This window comes from Mus caroli, chromosome 17, assembly GCF_900094665.2.
Source record: "Mus caroli chromosome 17, CAROLI_EIJ_v1.1, whole genome shotgun sequence".
Taxonomy (NCBI): Eukaryota; Metazoa; Chordata; class Mammalia; order Rodentia; family Muridae; genus Mus; species Mus caroli.
This window is the reverse complement of record NC_034586.1, coordinates 63,843,404-63,863,095: the sequence shown is the minus strand read 5'-3', so window position 1 is coordinate 63,863,095 and position 19,692 is coordinate 63,843,404. Positions and strand designations below refer to the sequence as shown.

The following is a 19,692-nucleotide window of genomic DNA, read 5'->3' as shown; positions in this document are numbered from 1 at the left end:
CTAAAGCGTGAGACAAGTCCTAGTCAGCTGCTGCAGAGAGTCTGAAGCAGCCCCACACCCACACCTGGGATTAAAATGAAAGCACATTCCTGTTTTTTTTTTTTTTTTTTTTTTTTTTTTTTTTTAAGAAACCAAAATTCTCACTCCACCCAACCTCACATTTTAGATTTTTAATAAGAGCAAAGATACTAATAGGATTAATATTCCAAATCTAAAAAGTCCCCAAATCTAGAGTTATTGGAGTCATACATGGGAATCCTCACACCTGACATCATTTGTGTCATAAAACAGGTACACCCAAAACAGTACACAAAAACTGTATTCAGGCTATGTGGGCAAGATGTATATAGGCATGAATATGTATATGTATAGATAGATAGATAATATATGTTCTATATTTGTTTATATTTGTTTATCATATGTGTTTATAATATATATTAATGTTTATATATATAAATGTTATATAATATATATTCATATATATTATATTGGGTTATTATATATTCCAATGTTATATATTTATCATCTATTCTATATTATATATTGTATATTATATATACAAATTAGAAAGATATATATATCTATAAAATGTGTATAATATATTATATTGGAATATATATACTATATAATATAACATATAATATATAAGAATATGTATAAAATATAATATATTATATAACTATATATGTATATATATAGTTATATATATTCCAAAAAAGAAAATCCAAATTTCTTCTGCCCCCAGTATCTTAGCTATAAGGTGATCAGACTATAAGTATCATGATTAAAATATCTTCCTGCTTCTGACCATCTTTTCTTTCTTCACTCTGCTTCATAGCCAAATGATAAAAATTTTTTTTTTAAACCTCAGAATCGATACTGCAATGTCTCGCTTGCCCAGGGGTGAGGATAGCCCCCTAGTGAGGCTACTCTAGTGGTCAGTAGTGGTAAACCCGGAGCCCAGAAGCCCCTCCCTAACTTCCAGCCATCACCCTGTAAAACCCTCCAGACTCACAGTGCCAGCCCTCCCCATACCCCAGAGCCTGCCTGCTCTAGAATTCCACGCCCTCTACTCTTGTTCTTCTTCTACCCCTAGGATGCCTCCCACTCCAAAATGAGAAACTCCCATGGGGAAGTGTGCCCTACAGAAGAAAGGGCAACAGGTTATATATCCTGCAGCACCGTTCCAGCCAACTGTCTCAATTGGAAAACATATATGGCAATGAGCACGTGAATTAGTACAAACACATAGCAATGCTTTAGGAGTGGGCTGCCTTGCATGGATGCCTTAGTCTCTCTGACGGAAGACCTGGCCTCCTGGCTTCCTAACATGGCCCCGTGACCTGCTGGTTGAGGAAGTTGCAGGGTCTCCCACCTGACTAATGGACCACGTGAGGCTGTCACAGACATCAGAGACACCGAAGCAGAAGCACTCGGAGCAGCCCTCGGGGTTTCGTTCCTTCAAGTTGTAGAATCCTGGCTTGCAACGATCACAGTTCTTACCCTCAACATTTTTCTGTTTAAAAAAAAAAAAAAAAAAAGAAGATTAGCTGGTGAGGCTGGTGTATCCAGACAGAGAGAAAGAAATGACATGCATGTGGTCTTGGTAAGGAGCATCTACACAAACAGGTAACAAATACTCAGATAAATATTCAAAGAACGAGGGAAACCTCAGGCCATGAGTATTTATGAGTAGAGAGCCTGTGACAACTTGCCTGATTCTGTCACCGAGAACAAGTCTAAGACGTTAGAGATTGGTCAATACATTGAAATAAAATTGTTTTGTTTTATTTATTTATTTATTTTTCCTTTTGAGACAGGATCTTACTGTGCGGCCCAGGCTAAATGGTTCATCTCCACTTCTCAAACCCCTTCAGGAGCCCCACTCAGCACTAGAAATATAAGCATGCACAATAGGCCTTGCTTATGCTAACATTTCCCTATTTAAAGAGGGCTATATAACTATTTGTTTTACTTATAAATGCTTGAGCTTATTCTGGGTCATATGTAACCCAGGCAGAGGACCCTGCTTTTATGGGAATGAGGCAGGAGGTACAAACAGGAAATCTCAAGAATTCCAGGGAAATGGTTATTAATATCATATGGCCAAATAAGACCCTTCTCGGGCACTGCGTGTGTGCGCATTCCTGTGATTATACAATTCTGTTTCAAGAGAAATGCAAGATAACAGATCTGCATTTCATTAGAGTTCTGGGAAACTCAGTATGTACCTGGTTCTCCTCCAAACACGGAGCTGGGAGGCAATGCCAAGAAAATGGCACACAGTATTGGGTTTCATCTAAGAAGCCACAGAAACACCTCGGGAATTCATGGTCATTAGCCAGAGGTGCCGCAAAAGAGTAAGCCGGGTGTCCAATCTCAATCCAAGGGCACAGAACAGGGCCATCTTGCTGGGACATGCTGTTTCTAACTTAAGCCTTCCTGCTCTTCACAGTACTCGATCATCTGTGCCAGGGGAGCAGAGAACCCCAGAAGAGACTCAAAGCCACCACTTGGGAGGCAGAGGCAGGTGGATTTCTGAGTTCGAGGCTAGCCTGGTCTACAGAGTGAGTTCCAGGACAGCCAGGACTACACAGAGAAAGCCTGTCTTGAAAAAAACAAAAAAAGAAAAAAGCTTCCTTAATTTCCACACTTACCTTACAAAGACACGGCTCTATGCATGGATCCTCATTCAGGCTGCCGACAGTGCTGCAGTCACAGGGGATGCAATTTGGGAAACCCCGGTAGCCAAACTGGCAGCGGTCACATTTATCTCCCGCATAACCTTTCCTACATGGACACTGACCTGGCCACTTTCCTAGTGGAGAAACATCAGTACTGAGTAACATGGGAAGTTCTAGGGTTTAAAGCCTGTAAACTTTCTGTAAAGGACCAACACGTGACAACTGCAACCTCTTTGAGCAGGATTTCAGGTAAAGCCAAGTAGGCAGTTACTCTTAACTGCTCTCACGTAGCCATGGTCTATACATAGGCAAATGTGCACAGTTTAAACACAACAGTGTGCCTATTTGGCCCATGGGCCACAGTTTGCTGTAGCGCTGATATGAAGAGAGACAATGAGATTAAAGCCCACAGGCAGCACTGCCACATGATACTGCAACTCCACTCCTGATCCCAGAGTAAAATACAATATACACTCACAAAATTAGATGTATATGAATGCTCATAGCAGTGTTATTCATAACAGCTGGAAGGCTTATCCACTAAATGTGTGTGGGTGAGCACATCAAGCTGCAGTCAATGTTTTAGATTCCCTTGGTGAATAGAAATACCCAGTTTTATATATCCTCCCAGCAATTGATACACACTCGGATATGTAAAATGTGATATAGCTAAACACATATTACAGAGCCATAGAACTAACTGGGATACCCACACAACAACATGACCCTCCTAGAGCCAGAGAAAGAGAATGAAGGGATGCACAGAAGCCCCACACACTACAGGGCTCAATATGTGTAGAAGATAATAAATAGACTTGACACAGGATCAAATCCTCACATTTCTACATCCCGGTCATAAGTCTACCCAGCAAAAACAGTACACCCTGGACCAAGTGCACACACAGCAGACCAAGTCCTTACCATTGGCTAAATCGGCATGGCGGTCATCCTTGATACAGACAGAACTCAGAGACCCCACAGGGTCACAGTCACAGGGACGGCATGGGTGGTCATCATAAGGAGATACCTGCAATACAGAAGTTGTCCTGGATGACGCCAGAAATATCAGCATTGTTTGTAATAATAACCGCAGTGTCAACCACGAGGTATCAGTGTCAGGGTGAGACTATCACAGCAACTCTGTATAATGGGATGTAGATGTCAGGAAGATAAAATAGCCCCAGGCAAGAAGCTCTAAACATCTTTTTGATGGTGATAGCAACATGTCACCCTTTCTTCTTTTCACGGTTCTCCTTCTCTCTATCACCTATTACTGTCATCCTTGAACACGGCCACTGAGCAAGCCAATTCCAAGGGCTCGTCAAGTCAATTGGGGACGGAATGACTGCATCCAGTGGCTATGGTATGGCCCCCTTTAGTTATTAGCTGAATCTGCACGTTTATAGTTAGAATTATCTGCAATTACACACCTCACAGGACCCCAATTCAAATTGAATAACAATAGCCACATATTCCCACGTTAAGCAAGACAGCAAACCTCTGTAGGAGAAAAAAATCTGAAGACCATCGGCCCCATGGTATATAAAGGAACGAAGCTATCCTTCAGGACAGAGGCTGAGAGTTAATGAGGCACGTCTTCCACCTAGAAGGCAGAGGAGTTAGGCAGTGGCCAGAAGCAGACACTTACCTTGTGAGGTCTGTAATACTGGTCGATACAGGTTTCACAGTTGATCCCTGTGGTATTCTGCGAGCAGTTGACACAAACCCCTCCTCCACTGTACTGCCCGGCAGTATTAAGACTTCTCCTCTCCTTTGCAACACTGCTGTCATAGTAACAATCTTTGGCTTTGTTGTGACAGTTGCATTCTAGGAAATATTTTAATATCTCAATTAATGCACGGGATGTGTCCCCGTTAAAGAAAACCCTTATTTCATGAAGTGTCTGTGTTTTAAAATTCTAACATACATAATTCTGTAAGATATAGGCAAGAGCTAGAGAGATGGCTCCCTGGTTAAGATGGCTGTTCTTCCATAGGTCCAGGGTTCTGCTTCCAGCACCCACATAATGGCTCACAACCATCCTTAACCCTGGTCTCAGGGGATCTGATGCCCTTTTCCAGCCTCCATGGATACCAGGCATAGGTTACATGTAAGTAAAACACCCATACACATTAAATAAATAAATACTTTCTAAACAGATATAGATAATAGAGGAGGAAATGGAAATTGCCACCAAAATAATTAAAGGTACTGGGTGGGTGTGGCAGTGTACACGTGCTATTTCAGAGTTTATAGGCTGAAGCATGACAGAGAGTCTGACCCTCCTTTACACCGCCATATAAGGAGACCCTGTGTCCCCCTCAAAAAATGATATGGGAGGCTTGGAGTGTGGATCAGGGGTTGAGTGCTTGTTAAATAAATGTGAGACCCTGGTCTAAAATTAAAAGCAATTCCATGGGCTGGAGAGATGGCTCAAAAGGTAAAAACACTGGCTGCTCTTCTAGAGGACCAGGGTTCAATTCCCAGCAGCCACGTGGAGGCGCACAACCATGTGTAACTCCAATTCTGGGGAATCTAATGTTCTTTTCTGTGTACTAGGAATGCAAGTAACGTACAGACATGTAAGCAGGCAAAACATGCAGAGACACGTGGGAAAGCTAAATTAAAAAAAAATTAATGACTTTTAAAAAAGCAATTCTGCGGAATGGTATACATTATTATGCTATTTCCCACATAGGAAACATTAAAAATACATTCAATTTTATTTGAATAGTATATTCAAATAAAAATCTATTACAATTTTATGTGAAATATTTATTTCAAATAATATATTGAAATATCTATCAATTTTATTTTACTAATATATTCAAATAAGCATATACAATAATTTGAATAATATATTCTATATTAACATATAACAAACGCTCAGAAAAAAAATGTGGGAAGGAGAGAGACAAAGTGAAAAAAATCTTAATTTAAACATATTTTTATTAAAGTGTGTGTGTGGTGTGTGTGTGTTTGTGTGTGTGTGTTTGTGGGTTGGTATATGCAGGCCATAGCTGCATGTGGACATCGAAGGACAACTTATGGGAGCTGAGTCCTCCCTCCCACTATGTGGATCCCAGAGTGCCAACTCAGGTCATTGGGTTTGGTGGCAAGTGCCTTTCCCTGCTGAGCCACATCACTGGCCAAGATAGCTAGAGATGTACTTCAGTGGTAGAACATTTCTCAGCATGGTAGACGCCTATAGCTTCAATACCCAGCACCATAATCAAGTAATGCATTCATCTCGACTTCAGATTTGTAGCTAATAAAGAAACGCATGGGCTAAGAAACTTAGGTAAAATAGTGAATCTACAATGACCCCCTCAGCCCTTAAATGTCACAGAGGCGTGCTTGGCTTCGGGCAGTAGTTGAAATGCTGAAAAAGTAAGTATGTAATGTTCATTACAATCAAGACGCTATGAGTTTAACCAACCAAGTAGCTGGAGCCTTCGATCTCTAGGTTGTAAGTGTACTTACCCTCACACTCATTACCGGAGGAAATGGTTCCAGGCCTCCAGGGCTGCTGATGGTAGCCAGGACAGCACCTGTCGCAGCTCTCGCCACATGTATTGTGTTCACACTGACACTGTAGTTGCTGGGCAAAGCAAGGATGTGGGACAAGAGCTCAAAACGTTACCCGTGTCTTATTCTTAATTTTACTTAAGGAAAAAAACAAAGCAACCACTTGAAGTCAGTATATGGTAGCTCTTTATGGTGAGGGATCTGGGACTGTCTCATGTCATCGTGCTATCAAGTTATTGGCGTTGCACTTCTGGAGGAGATGCACGCATAGCCCGATTACAAACAAATGCGTGTTAACTACCAAGAGTGTTCTTTAAAAAGAGGCATTGACTTTAGGGGTTGGGAAGTCTTTATCAATATTTTATGAAAAGATTTTAGTGTAGTTTGGATGATGATTCTCTGATGTTTATCAATATGGTTTTCAGCATCAAACAAAAGACCAAAAACCCAAACAAACAAACAAACAAAAAAACCAGAAAAGCAGGCAGACAAGAATGGCTCAGCCATCTCCCTGGCCATCAGGCCTGACCACCTGAGTTCTACCCCAGAGAGTCACATGATAGAATAAGAGGGTCACATGATAGAATAAGAGAGTCACATGATAGAATAAGAGGGTCACATGATAGAATAAGAGGGTCACATGATAGAATAAGAAAGTTGGGGATCACGAGTTTCTTTCTGATCTCTACATGTGCACTATGCACTCTACATGTGTACCCCTCCAACTAAATAAATAAATGTTAAAATAATTTTAATATAGAATGTGGGCTGAGGGTGTCTCTCACTGGTAGAGTGCTTGCCTTAGTGAAGTCCCAAGGGGTGTAAAGATTAAACAGCTAGAATTAACAATAAGTAAAATAAATAAAAGAGAATATTGCTACTTAACGGGGCACAGAACTCCAAAGACTGGAAGGAAATCACTTTTCTGTCCAACTCAAATTATTTACTTCTCAAATTATTTACTTAGTATTACACCCATACAAGTCTATTTTTTTTCTTTATTTAGGACCCCACAGTACTGGAAAGCAGAGAATCATAAACATTGTACATATAACTTATATCAGCACATGCCCAAGTCTCTTATAAGAATACGGAAGATGGTGTCAATTTCCTGTCATAGATATCTTACTGTAAATAACACAGTAAGGGCTTATGAGAAAATAGCCCTCCAACCAAAGCAAGCGGACGCCACTGCTAAAACCAAAACCAGTTACGTTAATTAAATTTTTAAAAATTGATGTGATGCCTCTTACTGTCTGCCTTCAGTAAAGAATGGAAGATGTGGCAGCTAAACTTTCTGTGTGGAGGTTGCAGTAAGTATAAAACGCTAGAACGAACCTTTGCTTCTTCATCCCATGGGCAGCTGCTAGCATGGCCGTAGCAAATGCACATGCCTCCAACGGAAATGTCTTTTATCGAATAGTAATACTGGGGAAAAAAGAGTGTAACAAACAGAAATTAAAAAAAAACACCTTCATTTTGGCACAAAGTAAGCAGTACGCCGCACAAATATCTCGCCTGGGCTCGGGAGTGACTTTTGGTACTCTAAACTTAAGTAAACTCACATTTACATTTTTATTTCACACACAAAAGACCCTGGGTCCTCAGTTCAAAGCGATAATGCTCAGATTAGCTTAGCAAGAGGACCTGAGGGTCTAAAGGAATTCTTCATTATGGTTTTGTTGTAAACCAAACATCCCTCTTCATTATTGACCCTGCTCCATTTTGAGGGAGTTAACCTTTAAGGTTAGAGGGTTAGGGACAGAGACAGGGCTAGGGTTAGGGCTAGGGCTAGGGGTAGGATTAGGGTTAGGGTTAGGGCAAGTTGCCCAGGATGTGTAGGAGGGAATGTCATCGTCTACATGTACATTCTTGGGTGTACACTCGGCCAAGTGAACATGCCAGGCACATGAGTAGAAGAAAGTCGTTTTTTTTTCTCCAATCACTTTGTATCACAGCCTCATGCTTTCCATGTTAATAGGTTTTTATTTTGATTTTCTTTTTTATTGCTCATTGCTATTATATAGAAATGTGCTTAATTTGATTGACTGATTCGGCCTTACTCCATTGCTGACTTAGTTATTGTTTCTAGTGGTTGTTTCTGTTTTTTTTTTTTTAAAGGTTATCTGTGCACATGTCTGTGCCAGCTACAAATGATGGAGAGTCACTCCTACAAACACATGCTGCATGTCTTTGATTTCTTTTTACATCTTTGAATAACACCTTTACTAATAAATAATATTGCCAAGTGGACTTAATGCAGAGAGCACCATTGAGACCATGACTGAATGACTCAATATTGTTTAAATATCTTCCAAATTTCTTCCTGTAGTGATCTAAAGAATGGAATATTCTTTTAATTCATTTTTATAGATTTATTTATTTATTTTATGTATGTGAGTATACTATAACTATACAGATGGTGGTAAGCCTTCATGTGGTAGTTGGGAATTGAGATTTTAGGACCTCTGTTCATTCTGGTCAGCCCTGCTCACTCCAATCAACTCTGCTCCCTCAGTCCCTGCTCGCTCCTGCCCAAAGATTTATTTATTATTATATATAAAATAATACACTGTACACTGTAGCTGTCTTCAGATGCACCAGAAGAGGGTGTCAGATTTCATGACGGGTGTTTCTGAGCCACCATATGGTTGCTGGGATTTGAACTCAGGACCTTTGGAAGAGAAGTCAGTGCTCTTACCTGCTGAGCCATTGTGCCAGCCCAAGAATGGAATCTTAGTGAAAATCTTAGCAAGTGTTTTTATTTTGGGGTAGAAATTAACTAATTCTAATATTTTCTAATAAACAAAATATAAAGGGTACTAGAGATGGGCTTCCAGTGGACCAGACTTCAGTTCCCAGTGCCCATGCTGGGCAACCCATAATTTCCTGTAACCTCAGCTGGCCTCTAGGGGCATATATACATGTAGAATAAGTTTACATAGAAACATAAAAGTACACAAAAATAAAGATTTAAAATACAATGCCAGTAATCTACAATAGCCAGTCTGGACCAACATAGTACCGACCATGATATTTAGCATAAAGCTGCAGAAATCAAATGCTTGTTATTGTCTAAAGTTAGACCAATGCAACAGTGGGATGGGGTTAGATCAATGCAGCAAGAGGACAGTTCCTCCAGAAACAGACTCGGGAGAGTAAAGCCCAGCAGTGCCCAACAGCAGCAGCATCAGAACATAGGGACGCATCGTGGAAGAAAGTCAACCACTTCTGACACTTGGCTCTACAGCATCACATGTGGATAGAAAGGAGACCCTCATACCAAACACAAAGGTTAATATGGATGGCCAGTGCAGGCGCTAGGACCACAACGCTGCTAGAAGAGAAGTTAAGATAACATCTTTGGAAACCTGGCAAAACGCAAGTCATTTTTGAGAAGCCACAGTGAGTGTCAATAATACAGCAATACCAATGACAAAAGAAGGTAAGATGGATTTCACCCAAAATGGAAACTCTGTTCATCAGAATAGAGTTCTTCATGGTTTCAGCGTTAACATAAAACCTCACTGAGGGAATTTCTCTAACCTGATCTGAACACAAAATACACAAAAATGGACCACCCCTCAAAATGTTGTGAGTTCTGACAGGCTCAACCTGGATGGTCAGAGATATACAAATAAACACCACCAGGGTGACCTAGGATGAGACAGGGTAAGCCATGGCATGGCCCCCCAGCAGCCCACAGTGCCTGCCTGACACCACCAGATGTTTGTAGGTGTGTGTGATAGGCTCAGGGACCCCACGTTGCTGGTCTGGCTAAAATATGGCATCTGCTTCGAAAAAGTTTAGCAGATTTACACAACCGGCTACCCACAACCTTGTAACTCGCTCTGAAGTGATGGGAGTGGCATACCGTGTTTGTCCATTTTGTACTCAACTTGACACTTAACATGTAAACACTTTCTTACATATTTCTCAAATTTTATCATTTCAAAAAAACCAAACGAACAAAACAATTAAAATGCCTGAGTTGCTGAAGTTCAGATGTAGAGCCAGGCTAGGATATTTAGGACAAAGGCCATTACATTCTCCAGGTGATTACACTATAGAGACAGCTAGGAGGGAGCCAGGAGGCCTGAGGAGTGCGTGCTGGGGCCATCACCTCCAAACTAGCTTTATAACAAATGACAGGAGGCAATCATCAGTAAAATATGGATAGCTGGGAAGACAAGAAGCCAACCAAAGAAAATGAAGAAAAGAATGTGCCCTGAAACCAAGGTTGTCACAGTGGCCAAGGACCCCACCCATACTCACACGTCTTGTGACAATAGGGTCAAGGTCTCTGAGGTCCCGATGGCTAAGGGTCATGAGGTCTGCGTTGAGTGTTCTGATGCGCTGCAGACGAAGGCGAATGTACCGCGCTGAGGTGAATTCCAGCAACTGGGGTGAGGGGTCGTCAGCGCTGGGTCTGCCATTGATGAGTGATGTGTGAATCTGGACACAGGCAAACATACACATCAATTGTATGGACACGTTAACATGTACACATGTACAATAAAGCCCTGTGAGAGAATCATTACAAAGATCAATCTAAAAGCAGATAGACAAAAACCTCATCTAACACAAGTTAGGTACTCATAAACAGTAGCCCTAGCTTTGCCTCGGTTTGGGGGTTACCCATCCTTCTACGTCAGAGATGTAGCATGATTCTCCTCGTGTTGTGGGGGGTCTAGTATGCTATAGCTTCTCAGAAGCAAATGCCCAATGCCATGGACAGGCTAGGGAGGGTAAGGAAAACACACCCCAAACTTAAGGATGTCTGCTGTCTTAGTTAACCTCTGTAACTGAAGATCTTCCTGCCCAGCTCCCACCATGGAGAGTACCTGAGAGTTTTCACAGGAGTCACCCATCAAGCAAGGCGCTGGATGAACACACTGTGTCTGTTTCCTCAGAGATTACTGAGCTGTATACATTGAGCACCTAGTCCCTGGGCAGCTCCCCCCTCCACATCTCTGAAGGGGAGGGAGAAGCAGGAGGGACACCTTTCAGAAGCACCTTTGCCCTCTGGTCCTCCTCTGTCCCTGTTTGCGTAAAGACAAAGCTATGTATCCCTCCAACTCATGATCCTCCTGCCTCAGCCTCCAGAGTGCTAGAATGACATGTAATGTGTCACCATGCCTGACTTCTCTCCAATAAACACATGCTCTTGCCCTGGTCTTATAGAAAGATTCTAAAGGGGTAGAGGACAGCAGAGTGAAGATTGAGAAACCCCTGGGCTGGGAAGAAATCAAGACTGAGCCCTGTCAAGGCTCCTTTAAACAGTGAGGTAGCAGATGCACACCTCTGGGTTAAGGCTGATTGGTTTTGAATGTTCAGCGTAGGTTCCTATGAGAGATATCATGGCGACATTTGAGGTGTGTGTGTGTGGGGGGGGGAGGGGGTCAGATGACAGAAAGCCATTTCTGCGATGCAGACCATACCTCTCCATGTTCAAGTGGCACCAGCTTTGAATAATACGAGGTGCAGATGACTTCGTTGTCTGCTCTGTAAGTGGGAGGTCCCCGCCGTGGAGTTATTTTGTAGCGGGTCAAACACTCTGTATCGCTGACGGCATAGTACTGCCAGGGTTTGAACTTGACGCCATCCACAGAGCGCTCCAAAATCCAGTTTCCAGGCCGAGGGGCATTGGCAGCTTTAATGATGATGTATGCAACTTGAAAGACCTGAAACCAAGGAGGTCTCAATCCAGAATTAATAAGTCAAACCCCAAATGACAGATGCTGCAAGAACTCGCTTGTGTGTAAAAGAGCCCGATTCATAGACATGGAGTGTAGAACTCTGGTTCCCATGGCCTGGAGGGAGGATTGGGGATGAACATTGGATACAAAACTTCAGATGCATAGGCTGGACAAGGTGCTGGTCCAGCGTATAACAGCGTTTCCATGGTAACAGTCCTGTACCCTAAATTTACTAAACAGAAAAACCTTCCATGCTCTGACCACACACACAAAAACAGCAAACTCTGGACTTATAGATACACAGTGGTTGCATCATGGTGCACATATACAACAAATCCCATTCTCTACACATTAAATACATACAATTTTAAAACCGAGTCAGAAGCAAATACTCAAAGCCCAGAGTGATGATTGCCTGGGCCTTTCTATGCTTTTGAGTATGACTGTTCACACCTGACAACCAGGGACCTATGCTCCCGGTGGGACTGTTTTCAAAATAAACCACGACCAAGCGCATACTTAACTCTTCTCTCTACCACCATTAGCCTTGCTGTGGGATGGCTCCGCTGTTTCCAATGTCTTCCTCTGTTTGGAGCTGACAATTGCAGTGTTACTTTGACTTAATGGGGATGTTAAATATTTTTCACACAGTGAATCTGAGATAACATTGAGGAGAGCTCCTCACAGCTTACTAGAATGGCGAAAATCCAAACCAGACAATACTAAAGGCTGGCAAAGATTGGGAGCAGCAAGAACACATGAGAGGCCAGCACCACTGTAAATACCCTCTGTATGAACCAATGACCACGCTGTTTAGATATTAGGGACTAGATGAAAATCTGCACAGAGATGATTGCAACAACTTTGTTTATAACCATCTTAACTTGGAAGCAATAAAAAGTGCTTCCCATAAGTGAAATGACGCACAAACATGCCAATCAGTGGTAAGACAAGAAAAGAATTATACAGCTGCAAAAAGACAGGAAGGGGACTTGCACGCACACCTGCTAACTGAAAGAGGGCATGCTGATGAGGCAGCATGCTACGGGGTTCCCACTCAATGGCCTTCTGGAGAAGGTAGAACAAAACAAGTATTAAAAAAAACAAAACAACCAGAAGCTGTAAGGGACTTGGGGGAGGGGTAAACATAAGGGAGCATGGGAGATGAAATGACCTTATACTGGCCATAATGGTGGACATAAGTCATCATATGGTGATTAAAATATGCAGAACACGCACAACTATAGGCTTGGTTAATAAAACACGAGTGGATGAACACAGGATTGTACCAATGCCCCACACTGACTCAAGATGTTGACAAGAGGAGGAACTCTGATAGGATGAAGAACATGAAGTCTCCACTCACATCACTGTGAGCCGTAAACTGTGATAGTTATTCATTAAACAACAATGACGTCAGCTGGGGAAGATGAAGACAGGAGGACGGAGGGTGAAGTATGAAGGAAAGAGTTAAACGAAGCTCAGCTTTAAATAGGACTTTTGACTTCCAGCCCCAGACCAGCACTAAGGAGGCAGCATCTCTCCCACAGCCCAGCACCACCCAGAGTATTTCCAGACACATTCCGAAAATGCCTGTTTTCCTGGTGATTCAAAATCTGCCACGAATTCTGTGCTAGAGTTAATGAGACGACACTAGATTGCACTGTTATGTGATTCTCTAACATCACTTCTAGAGACCCAAATCTTTGTGTGTCTGTATGTGCATATACACGTGTCCATGTGTGTGCATGAATGTGTGTACTCGTGTTTGTGCATGTGTATGCCTGTATATATGCATGCATGTGTCCATGTTTGTGCACATGCATGTATGCATGTGTGTATATGTGTGCACATGAGTGTGTATATGTGTGTGTGCAAAGGAGCTTGTGCATGTGAGTATGTGTGTGTGCACAGGAGTGTGTGCACTTATGCACTCATGTTTGTGCACATGTGTGCATGTAGATATGCATGCATGTGTCCATGCTTATGCATGTATATATGTGCATGTGTGTATGTGTGAATACACATGAGTGTGTACACTTGTACACTCATGTTTGTGCACATGTGTGCATGTAGATATGCATGCATGTGTCCATGTTTGTCCAATGCATGTATGCATGTGTGTATGTGTGTATGTACATGAGTATATACACTTGTGCACTCATGTTTGTGCGTGCATGTGTGTGTAGGTGTGTGCACACACTCATGTGTGCACTCATGTCTGTGCATGTGTGTGTGTGTATACCTGTGGAAGCCAGACCTTGTTTCCATCAGGCACTTTGTCATAGCAACATTGAACAGTAACTGGTGAAACAACATCTGTGGACCTGGGTCTTGTTTGAGGCTTTGGAGTAGTGTTCTCAGGCTATCAGAGACTACTGCATATATAATACATACATGTAACGTGTACATGATGGACCTTTGTGTGTTTGCAGCTATCCATGCATATGTTTGTGTATGCCTGTGTACACACAGGGCATACAGCTACCATCTCTGAAGTTCCTGGTTTCTGTTTGTTTTAGCTTTTCCTGCCTACTGCTCACTAACTTCTAGACACAAGAGCCCATGACATAACCGCTGTGTACCTTACTGTTTTTAAGGAGCCTGGGGAATGATAGTGCCGTCTCCTTATTACTGACAACTGTTCACCCACACACAGTGTTCCCTGGCAGAGGTTAGCCTGTGGATGCCACGGATACCTGACACTGGCACTCTGTGCTCCTGTGGTGTGTCCCACTCTAAGGTAAGGCAGTCCCAGCATCTCAAGCATGTCAGAAGCAAGATGGGTTGAGACATGAAGATGGAGGATCACGTTGCCCTGTTTGTGCATCACTGAGCACTGTGCAGCTGTTCTTTGATTCTTATTCACCACGGGAATGAACGTGTGGGCCAACGACAACTTCTCATGTGCACTTGCGTACTCAGACGTTGCAAATAGAGGTACCAGGTAACAATGATGATCAGACAGCTCCCTATACAGTGACAATGATGTCAAAATGAAATGAATTTGCCCTTTCCCAGTTTCACACTGAAAATAAGGTGACCAACCAGGTCATCACAAGCCTGTTGAGAATGCTCCACGATCATCTCATGTAATCCTGAATGATCCTAGGATTGGTTTACATATTTGGAAACTATCATTGCACATTTTAGCATGAATCCAAGCACCCTCCTCACCAAGTCCTCACCTAGGGCTCACACCGCCTTCAGGGAGCAAGCCCCGACCCCTAAGCAGCACCCCAGTGGTGAGTTCTCCTTCTGCAGTAAAGGCAGCAACAACAGCAACAAGGAACCTTTGCATTTGCATAGAAACCAGCTTCATATCTCAAGATGCAGAGCAGCCGTTACTCTGGGTCCATCTGCATCATGACAGCATGGGATCAGCAGGGGAAAGGATTTGGGGGTGGGGACAGGCAAAAACAACTAATAAATGTTAACTTGAGCGATAAAGTTAATTACAATGACACCGAGTTATTAGAATGAGCATGTAGAAGCTCACAGTTGCATCCCAAGGATGCTAAGAACGGCTGTTTCCTGTACTTCAGCGAGCAAATGAGCACACAGAAAGGATTTGCAACCCTCTTGGGGAATCTCACAAGCACCAAGTTCTACCCCAGTCTTTCCCATTCTTCCTACCAGCTAGCAGCATTTACAACAATACCAAATTCTCATGCCTTACCAAGGCCTTGGCCAGCGTTTGTCAGACAGCTGAGCTGTGTGTGGGATTCAAGGCCAAAGGTAAGGACGACGGAGGAGGGAAAGACTAGGCCTGCAGGCAGGGCCTGCTCACTAGCAGATGAATAAGAACCCTTCTATTGGGAAGCAGGCCGATGTTCTTACAACCTCCCAATCATCCTCAAGGTCCCTAAACCAGAGACCGGGAAGCGAACTAAAAAAAGGAATGGGGGCTGTAATTCTGATAAAAAGGAAAAGGACGCTACGTAGATGCTAAACACAACTTTCGTTTATTGGCCATTGTTGCCTCCATAGTTCTCACGCTCTCCAGAATGTGGGCCAGAAAAAAAACAAAAACTGGACCCCGCTCTAAGTCAGATAAGGAGGAAAGGGATGCTGCAAAGAGCCTAAGTATAAACTTTCTCCACTGAAGCCGGCTGGAGCTGACCTACACACTCCCCAGATTTCCTGTGTTAAAGTCCTCACCCCTCACCCCTTACTTCTGGATTCCAGTGTGTTTGGAGATAAGGCCTTTGAAGTAAGAGGTGACTGACTCAGTGTGACCCCGTGTCCTGTGAGAAGAACTGAGAGACTCAGGAGATAGCTCCATAAGGTGCTTGCCGTGCAAGCACAATGACTGGAGTTCAATCTCCAGAAGTTAGATTAACAGCAGTTCATGAGATGGGAGGTATGAACTGTAATCACAGCCTCACTCCGGGGAGGCTGATGTAGAGACAGGCAGATCTCCAGGCTCCAAGACAGCTAGCTAGCAACTTAGCCAGTTTACTGAATTCCAGACTAGTGAGGTGGGCTAAGATGACTGACCCGTCAGCAGAGTGCGAGTGGCCTTGGAAGTATGAGCAATTGAGTCTGATTCTTAGGTCTCACATTTTAAAAGCTGTGTACCAAGGCATATCCTTGTCATTTGGGCTCTGGAGAGGTTGGAGGTGCGTGAAAAACCTATGGCTTGCTGGCCAGCCAACCCAGCCTAGTCTATGAGCCCAGGAAAATGAAAGATCTCATATGAAAAAACTAAGGTGGTGGCTCCTGAGGGAATGACAGACACCTAAGGTCACCCTTTGGTCTCCTCAGTGTATACAGATGTGTGCATGTACTCACATGCACAAAACAAATTGAAATACTCATAGATGACTAGGCTGGATAAATAGCAAGTAAGGTTCTGACCTCTACATTCACACACATGAACCTGTACATACATCATGTGTATAAATGACAGATGAAGAACTTAGAACAGACACACCTAGGGGAAGACCATGTGAAGACAGGCACCTGCAAGCCAAAGACACATCAACCTAGATCACAGAACAGTGAGGAATCCGTTCCTCTAAGTTGTCCAGCCTGTGGTATCTGTTCCAGCAGCCCCGGCTGACTGACAAAGCCCTCACTCACCAATTCTAGTTGATGAGCAGGTCTTACAATGAAGAAACAGAGATTCTATTGACATATAAATTCTTAAGCCTTCATCCAAACAAAATTCATGAGACTTCCGCTGCCCATTTAAAAAAAAAAAAAAAAAAAAACATGCTTGAGACTAAACTCTCTTCTCTCAGCACAAGCCTGGCTGCACACAAACTGTTGATGGAGGCACTTTCGTCAGACTCTGAGTCATCCCAGTCCTGCCAGAACAGCAGCTGATCCAGCCATTTTCAAGTCCACTTCATGACAGCTTTCCACTCGTTAATGATCGCCGGAATGCACATGAGCAATGTCACATAATATCGTAGGCACACATCAGACGCTGCCTTGCCACAGCACTGGGACAGGAGTTCTGCCGTGGGTCTCAATCTTAACTTAAACAGAGCCAACCTGTCTGAAACTCAGACATCTGGGAGTATGGATAACCTTGTTTCCAAGGTCTGATGTTCATCCCCACCGATGTTCTCTGAGCTCTCTCGGAATCCACAAGGGCTGATGACACGTGTAAGCCTCTGGGAATTCCCCATGGAAGGACCTACCCACCCTTCTGTCAGTGACTGAACAGGGAACACTTTATTTCTGACATTCTCAGGGTAAACAAACTTGTCGGGAGGGTATAGGGGACTTTTGGGATAGCATTTGAAATGTAAATGAAGAAAATATCTAATAAAAAATTGGAAAAGAAAAAGAAAGAAAAAGAAAAGTCAAACTTGTCACAGACAAAAGGCATCCAGGTTAGTAGTTAATAGTGCGTTTCATAAATCGTATCACTTGATGATCCCCGAGGAAGGGGCAAGTTTGTACTTAGCAAGCTTTGTTGCTTCTGAAACTATCAGATGATGAAACTTACAAGCACCCTTTGGGTGTCCCATCTTACTCAAGAATGAAGAAGCAACTGTCTGAGAAATGTCTCGTCCATCACTCAAGGTCCTGGCAAAGCTTTAAGAAACCACAAGCCAGGACGTGGTAAGGTCCTGGGGAGGCATGCCTGCAACGCTGCTTCTAGAGAAATCCCCCAGGAGTAACTACTATGAAGGAGGTTGGCTGTGTGTCTCACTGAAGTCCAGCCTACACAGTTAAGGATATCTGCAGAAACTAGGAAAGAAGTTTGGATTTGCCTTTCTTTCGCTTCAGCACTGATATTAACACGTGAGACGAGCAGGTCAAAGTCTAATGGCTTCTCCCCACTCTTTTTTTTTCTGTCTGCCTTTCCAGAGGGAAGGGGGTTGGTTGCCTGTGGTGATAAACTCAGACCACACAGGTTTCTGACTCTAATACTTTAAAGAACATATCAGAAGATCAGGGAGCATACAATTTTGATCCATGCTGAGATATATAAATGCCCAAGACTGGAGCCAGTATGAGGGCTCAGAGATAGTAAAGAGGGCTCAACGAAGAGTAAAGAGTCAGCTTTTAATCAGTAATCTGAAGATGGGGAAGGAATTTTAAAGATGTCTGTCATGTCTGTTGGAGGAAGACCTGCTTTCTGTCAGCTGGAAAGGCTGTTTCAAAGAGCCCAGCAGGAAGCTGCCCCATCCTCCCAGAGTCACTCTCCAACCTCCAACTGGAGGGTGACTAGCAGTGTTTGTTATTTCAAAACAAAAATGTTGAACCATTTTTTCTAACAAGATAAAACCGGAAAGAAGGGTGCTCTCCATTCCTAGCCTCTGTGTTCTGGAACCTTCCTGTCACCAAATGTTTTTTGTGGGACTCTTTCCCTTCCTCCTCTCTTTGAACACTCGGGAAGAGAGCCGAGGGACCCTCAGGGCGAGCTGTACCTGGTTATGGCATGCAGTGACAGGCCAGTCCAGACCCGTTGGTACAGAAGTACCAGTCCTACCCCCAGCCAGATCTGCCCCGTTCCACTTATACTAGTCTTCACCTTCGAGAGTACACTTGGCTTTTCCTTGACAAGGAAGCTCCCATTTTGTTCTTGTCAAAACAGGAGGCAACATATATAGTCTGCTTCAATGTTTTGGGGCGAGGGAAGCAAAATTAGAGCCTGTGGCTCAGGTGGATGCTATCCAGGAAGTGTCATTCCCTCCTACCTCACAGTTGAGGAGACACGGGTGCCTCTACAGCTCTGGCCTGTGATTGGGGCTGAATGTTCTGAGAAGAGCCTGTACCTTTCAATACAGGCACTTGGAGCTCCAGGGCAGTGAGTACTGTCTTCTCTAGAGCACAAACAGGTAAGAGGGAGAGCTAGGCAGTGAAATATCCTACAACACGTGAAACTGAGAAGAGGAGACACCAGACAACTTCACGTTTAAGTGTCCTTTGACGATCAGAGATTAAGTATCTGCTGCGTTAGAGGGAGTGTAGTTGGTACTGTAAATGCAGCATCAACGAGTGTCGACTGTCTGTGGACGAGGCTGCCTGCATCACAGGGAGAAAGAGAGGCCAGAAGGGTATTTGGATGCAGCAGGGGAGTTCTATCTAGTTTGGAGAGGTGTGGTGGTCTGAGAAGTTCCATCCAAACGCGAGTTAGAAAATAAAAGACAAGTGTCTAGAGAACAGGCCAAAGAGGCAAAGAGGAGACAGCACACAGGGCAACAGCATGGAATACAGACACTGCAAGCAGTCTAGGCAGTCCAAGTCTAGAGAGCCAGAGAGAGACCCGAAGGTGATGGTACCTTATGGGTCTTGCAACCGGTGGCCATTTTCTTTTC

General features: G+C 43.3%; 1 protein-coding gene across 2 annotated transcripts in view; it reads right to left on the bottom strand.

The window, feature by feature from the left end:
* The window catches only part of Lama1 (laminin subunit alpha 1), a 129,340-nt gene that overhangs the window by 74,012 nt on the left and 35,636 nt on the right, over positions 1 to 19,692 (bottom strand). For both annotated transcript variants that reach the window (XM_021186178.2, XM_029471548.1), the window contains 8 exons: positions 11,654 to 11,896; positions 10,488 to 10,667; positions 7,551 to 7,640; positions 6,168 to 6,285; positions 4,333 to 4,511; positions 3,606 to 3,711; positions 2,658 to 2,818; positions 1,376 to 1,516 (listed from right to left, as the gene is read on the bottom strand). In XM_021186178.2, coding sequence (XP_021041837.1) covers positions 1,376 to 1,516; positions 2,658 to 2,818; positions 3,606 to 3,711; positions 4,333 to 4,511; positions 6,168 to 6,285; positions 7,551 to 7,640; positions 10,488 to 10,667; positions 11,654 to 11,896 — 1,218 coding nt within the window. The remainder of the gene's footprint in view (positions 1 to 1,375; positions 1,517 to 2,657; positions 2,819 to 3,605; positions 3,712 to 4,332; positions 4,512 to 6,167; positions 6,286 to 7,550; positions 7,641 to 10,487; positions 10,668 to 11,653; positions 11,897 to 19,692) is intronic.